The 6543-nt window shown below is 39.4% G+C and overlaps 1 protein-coding gene across 5 annotated transcripts in view; it reads left to right on the top strand.

Annotated features, from left to right (window-relative positions):
• The window catches only part of LOC109529694 (nuclear factor of activated T-cells, cytoplasmic 1-like), a 65708-nt gene extending 59478 nt beyond the window's left edge, over positions 1-6230 (top strand). For all 5 annotated transcript variants that reach the window (XM_019893098.1, XM_019893096.1, XM_019893097.1 and 2 more), the window contains one exon: positions 4339-6230. In XM_019893098.1, the coding sequence (XP_019748657.1) occupies positions 4339-4394 (56 nt within the window). In that variant the 3' untranslated portion in view covers positions 4395-6230. The remainder of the gene's footprint in view (positions 1-4338) is intronic.
• Positions 6231-6543: the final 313 nt, after the last annotated feature.

Raw genomic sequence — 6543 nt, 5'->3', positions numbered from 1 at the left:
CAAAGGGTGCCGCGGGGGCTCCTACCCCAAGGGAAAGCCACTAGGTTTCTGAAGAAGCCCCGACATTATTGAACTCGAGTGCACAACACTGCTCGCTAACAGTCTGGACAAAGGCGCTGGGACAGGTCAGCTTCAAGCTGAACCCGTTTTGGCATAATGCTCAAGGTTGGGTTACTTTTTTTCACTCTCCGCCAGCTCATTGCCATCGCAACTGATTTAGCTGGAGATCAGGTTTCACCTGCTGAACACTAAGAGTGGCTCTGGGGCGTCTAGACCACAGGGAAGCCACTAGGTTTCTGAAGAAGCCCCGACATTATTGAACTCGAGTGCACAACACTCCTCGCTAACAGTCTGGACAAAGGCGCTGGAACAGGTCAGCTTCAAGCTGAATCCGTTTTGGCATAATGCTCAAGGTTGGGTTACGTTTGCTCTAATGTATTAAATCGGTCATAGTTTGAATTTGAAATTGACTATTCCAATTTTTCCAGATCTCTGCCTTGGGTCCATCTGCCGTTAGCTTTGGGCAAAAGTAAAAGGATCACGTTGTCATCATTCTGACAGAAGCAACGGCCAACGAATATCTCCCTTACATTTGATTTTAGGCCAAATGGTAGTGGAGCAGCCCAGCTCACAGTTGAGAGATTCTGCGTTCGAATCACGGCTGATAAAGGACAGACCGATATATGGATACTCAAGTAGCAACTTAGTCAATAAGCGTATGACATTTATTAGAATCACAGCTAATGCATCTGTGTGCAATGAAAACAATGACAAAGTGGATGAATTGTCAGTGATTGCATCTGTCTGGACACCTTATTCACATTTTACTGTTTGTTGTGTTTCTCTGGGCAGAGGCCAAAAAAAATGAAGTGTTGTAATGAGCATGAACAGTTGTCAAGTGGTGTTGTCTGATAGATGTTCTAACTTATTGACCCTTCTAGATTATATTATCTTATTAGAACCTGAACAAGGTTCCACCTACGCAGCTTTGTGTATTTTTTTTCTTTTAGGGAGAGCTATTGGTGTTCAGCATGCCTTTGTCTAAATGGTGGTCATATTACTACTTTGAAGCTATGAGACATTTATGTATTTGAATGTGCGTCAGGTTCAATTACCCAGTCAGTCATTCAATAGACTTCACATTTCTGGAAGGTGCATTCATATTTTCGTGGCTCGTATTTTATTCAACAAATCTCTCAGCTGCCCAAGCAGCGTTAATATGTTGTAGGTCATGGCAGGTTGCTCTTATGGTCCACTGATCGCAAAGGCTCTGCTCCTAATGAACAATGTCACTAATGTTTGAGTCAGTCTACCGCGACATGTTTTTCTCTTTTCGCCAGGGGAATAATGCAGTTCATTTTTCCACTGTTTTTGTTTATTCATGAGCGTGTATCCTCTCAGTTACAGCTTTCCGTGATTAGACTGAGCTCCTGAACGAAGTAAGAAAAAACAACCAAATCAAATATGTTTGTCCAGCTGTCCGCTGAGATGACACGATGAATTTGCTAAAACATATCATGTGTTCATGGGCAAAATAGCCGGGATTTTAACGCTCTCCACCTGTCCGTGCTCTTTGTGCAATAGAATGATGCATTGCAGCCAGACTCCACGTTGAACAAAATGTTCCCAAGCATGTCTGACTGCATTCCTTCATGCTGCATATCTGAGATTGATCTAGTCACTTCAGAGAAGGTGGGATTGATTGCAAAATGAAATGCTGTCATGACACATACCTGACTTGATCTTATTTTGTTTTACTGATGCAAAAAAAAAAAAAAAAATCACAATATTTTTAGAGACTTTGCAAGATCTTTGCATGTATGTGGTGGCCACCTCTCTTCTTATTTTATGGCAGTCTGGCAGATGAAAGTGTTAAAGATAGTGTCTTTGGTTTGGGGTGACATCTGACCACATCCTGCTTCTGTGGTCTTCACTCTTGACGCTGTGTACGTAAAACAAAAACAAAATGAGAAACTTGCACGTTTTGTGTCACTTTAGCACCTTTTTTCTCAGAATGGAACATGATCAGGTCTGCCAGTGGAAAGTATGAGTTGCTAATAGCGGTAAATGGAAGCTGCATGATTGCAGTTTCAGAATTGTTTGAATAAAGAAAGGATGTGATTGTTGTTTGGGTTTTTTTTTTGTTTTGTTTTGTTTTTTAAAAGCAATATAAAAGATCTTTTTTTTTTCTCAACGACCAGGCTTTTGGGTTTTCCCCTCGCTCTTCAGGACTACCTGGAGCAATTTGCTCACCTTGGCTCTAGAGTTGAGAAGTGATATAAAAGTTAGATGGTTTCATTGTTAAATGTGTGCACACTTCCTTCAAGCCCTGCGGTGGCAGAGCTAAAAATAACCCTAAGCATGCACGTAAATGCCTGTTGAGCCAAACAGAGTTCAAAACAGCCTGCAATGTTGGCACAGGTTGTGTTTTTCCAATGGGAGTTCCTCCTGTTTCAGGAGGTGAGTCCCATACAACGTGCGTGTGTGTGCATGCGCGCACGTGTGTGTGTGGCCTGCTTCAAAGCGTGCAATCTTCCTTTGCGATTTCTGACGAAGACAAGATATTAGAAGCACTTCTCATGCAAATTCACCGTAACAAACAACATTATAATAACATATATTAAACCCACTTATAATATCTCTCAAAACTGTATGATCAAATTCACCTCATTTATTGATCAAACTAGATTGTGACTTGTCAAGCGAGTTTCTCACCTCACCTTTCGTCGCATGTCTTCTTCCGATGACGCCCTTGACTAAATCAGCGTGCCAGCGTATCTTGTAAAAACACGTTGCCATAAGGTGGGTGCACTTCCTGTCTTGACTCCTCACTGTTAGACCCCCGTCTGTCGCCGTCTACATCAGTCAGCTTTATCGCAATCAGCTTTATAAGTGGGGAGCTTCTTGTTTGCGTTGAGTTGCAGGACTCGAGGTCCTCGCCATCTTCTCGCTCACTTCCCTCTGTTTTGCCAAAGAATACAAAGTAGATAAAAGCAGCAGGCTGATCTGCGCCTGCCCGACTGTGGGAAAGGCGCAGGCACAGGAAAGACACAAGGATGACTTGTGTGAAGAGATGTGTGCACGGGGCCGATATGACTTTTCAAGGACAATAGATTGTTTGGATTCCAGGTTAACGGTATTTCCGAATTCCACTATTTGATGTCGTTTTTTTTTTTGCCCAAAGTGATGTTAGGCATCATGTATGTACAGCAAGCTTGTTGACACAGGTTGTGTAACTTGGTCTCTTTTAATGAGATGTCATCTTGTTCTTGGAAATATTTCAGTGAAAAGGTTTGGGGAGTGCTCCAAACTGTTGACTGCATCGGGCAGTCAACAGTTTGCTTGACATACTACTAATCACTTGGGTCAATCAATTAGTGCTAATTTATTCCGATGAAATTGTGACTTTCTCTCTCTCATATTACAAATCCTCAAAACTTGATGACATATAATAGGAATTTCCAGCTAACATGCAAATATGATCCCTTAAGGTGCCAGGAGTCAGCTGGAGACAAAAAGTTGCCTGATACAAAGCCATAACATCATTGTTAAATTGACCTGACCTCCTTGCTCATCAAATCCGATAATCCGGTGACAAGGATGTGTTTGGGCCAACAAAAAGTAAAAATGTCATCATTCTAAATGAGACACACTTTGTTCTTTGATTGAGTCGGAGTACATGGAGGGATGGCGTGTAACGTAGGAAGTGATTTATAATACAGTCGTTATGTGACTTCTCAACCTCTAGCCTGTCACGTTCAGACCGAAACGAATAATGTTTTCAGATTCCAAAAATGCAGGCTGAGACAATGTGCGATAACAAAAATATTTCTTAAAGAAAATAAACAAAGTACAAACTGATTTTTTTTGTCACAAGGAGCCAGGAAAAACAATGCATGGAAGAAAAATTGCTTGGCAAGGCAAGGTTCAACACTGTGACAATAAACAAACGACATATCAAACGTCCAATAGCACGAGAACAGTGATCAAGAGCAATAACTGAAAAACAAAAATACTGACAAAACAAGGATCGATGAACAAAACGAGAGCGACTATGAATAATATCGAGAGGTCTAGAATACAACACTTGAAGCACAACAGCGAGCAAGGTCAATAATCAGACAGTCCTTAAATACATGGCAAGGCTTGATTGGAAATGTGGCACAGATGCGCCTGCTGGAGGGAAACGTCCGTCACTCCAGCTGGAGCTCAAACACAATCAAGACAGAACATTACACAGCCATAACACATTATGCTGTATCATATTAACTCATGTGCTAGGGTGTGATTTTAGAAAAAAAATGACCTGGTATTTTTTTGTTGTGTTTGTTTCCACAGTTAACGAGATCATCAGGAATGACCTTTCCAGCATTTCCGTTCACACTCATGCTTAGATCATTGATCAATGGTTGTGCAGCAGCAGCAGCAGCAAACACACACAGGCACACACAACTTTCAACTAAAAACAATACTGAGGAGAAGACCAATAAGATGAAGAAGAGCCACCACGAAGCAGGATCTCCCACCTGTCCTGTGTTGCTATCAGTTCCTTCTTCAGACTTGTTCCAGATTCACAACGTTTGAATATCTAATCTAAATATGTAAGTATATCTGTTATGTTATTTGTACAAACGGAAAGCGATATCAATGGCAACACTTGCCTTAATTGACAAATGACAATCTTCATTTGGAGTGTTTGGTATTGGTGTCAAGTTCGTGCATGGACAAACTAATGCGGTGATAACAACTGTCTTGTGTCTACATTTTGTTTCGTTTCGCGCTGTCAGACCGCAGAAAATAAATTGGTGCCTTACTTGTAGAGAAAATGACAGACAGCAGCAGACACAGAAATGCAAATGATGGTAAATTATAACCCCAAGTGCAACGTTTTTATATGACACTTTTGTATCATTTTCATGATTTGTTTATGGGGAAAATGGACCAAGGTTGGGAATGACGTCAGGGAGTATGTGAACAAATAGATTTGTTTTCTTTGATCTTTTATTCTCATTGCTCATTTATACTGAATGTTATGTATCACATTTTTTTGTATAAACACAAATTTGACAATATGCCTTACGCTTATTCTACGCATTCAAGCCTTTCGCATTGTCTTCCCCAAGATATGTTGGGGTTTTTTTTGGGAGGGGGCGGGGTGGATGAGGAAAGGGGTTTGTTTGTTTTTATTTCTGCTTTTTGTACTACGCTTCATGACCGCCGTCACCCGAGTGCCTGTTTTGCCATGTCCGGACCATGTCATTGTAATGCACAGACAATCATTCAACATCACACAACCCAACTGAGGTTTCTTCTCGGCATGTCCATACAAAGTTACATTCCGCATAGGATAGAAAGTCTTTCTTGTCATCGTACGGTGCAGAAAAAAAATATCACATGAGAACAATGGTATGATTACCTGCTGAATTTAAACTAAAATACAATACTCCTAAGCGATTTAGTCGTTAACTTCTTGCACTGCAGATTTGATGTGTAAATGAGCAGAAGGATAATTTAAGTATGCTACCGCCTCAGTTTTACTCATTTTGGACATTTAAATGAGGACCTGACGAGACTGTTACTTCTAACCGGCAATAATTGATTTGTGTAAACCAAAGGATTTTATCTTTGGTGATATTATTGTCCAGGTTTCATTTTTTCAGACTTAAACGTGCAGTGATACCACCCAATACAAAAATATTGTGCACTTTACCATAGAAAGAGAGGCAGGTGGTAGTGCTCCCAGACCAAATGTGCTCTTTCCTGCTCTCATATCAGCCTTTCTTTTCGATGTTACCTGTCTTATGGAGCATGCACATTAGCTTAATATTTCTCATTTAGTTGATAATGGATTGCATTGTAGCTCTTGCATACATTTTTGGAACCACGATATTAAAGCATGACTAAACTATATCAGCAAGGTTTCTATTGTGTGCCTTAATGTCCTTCCGGGATTCAAAATCATTGACTATTGCTTTTCTGTGTAGGCACAAGGTGAATCATATGTCTCATTAATATGATATATTTATGAACAATGAAGTGTGTTTTAAGTGCATTTTAAGTGTGAATTAATAAATGGTGTAGTGACCATGCATAACTCAAGTCCCCAATTACCTTTTTCACTTGTTAATAAGTAACACATCTGTTGTGTATTGGTGTTTACTCTAAAAGTTGCATAAATGAATGTTTTGTTTCTTTTTTTTATTATTATGATGATATTAAAATATTCTTGGTTGTTTCATGTTTTGTTTAAATAAAATATTAGAACCATTAAATGTTGTATGCCTTATTTTTAAACACTTTATATTTCCAGATACAGTCAAAATAATTAAAATACAAAAGGAAAATATAGAGCAGACAATGTCCTAAAAATATGTCATAGTGAAGAAATATTAAAAAAGGGTAAAATACATGATTATTAAACAATGCATAACACAATAGAAAATGTGGAAATAAATAACAAATATAAATATAATTAAAAATCAATCAAGAAATACAAATGTTTATTTCATGCTGTTAGCATGAAATCCATCCTCACAAGGGTCG

Source organism: Hippocampus comes, unplaced genomic scaffold (assembly GCF_001891065.2).
Source record: "Hippocampus comes isolate QL1 unplaced genomic scaffold, H_comes_QL1_v1.1 scaffold94, whole genome shotgun sequence".
NCBI classification, from domain to species: domain Eukaryota; kingdom Metazoa; phylum Chordata; class Actinopteri; order Syngnathiformes; family Syngnathidae; genus Hippocampus; species Hippocampus comes.
Note: the sequence above shows the minus strand (reverse complement) of the source record. Positions and strands in the feature narration are given on the sequence as shown.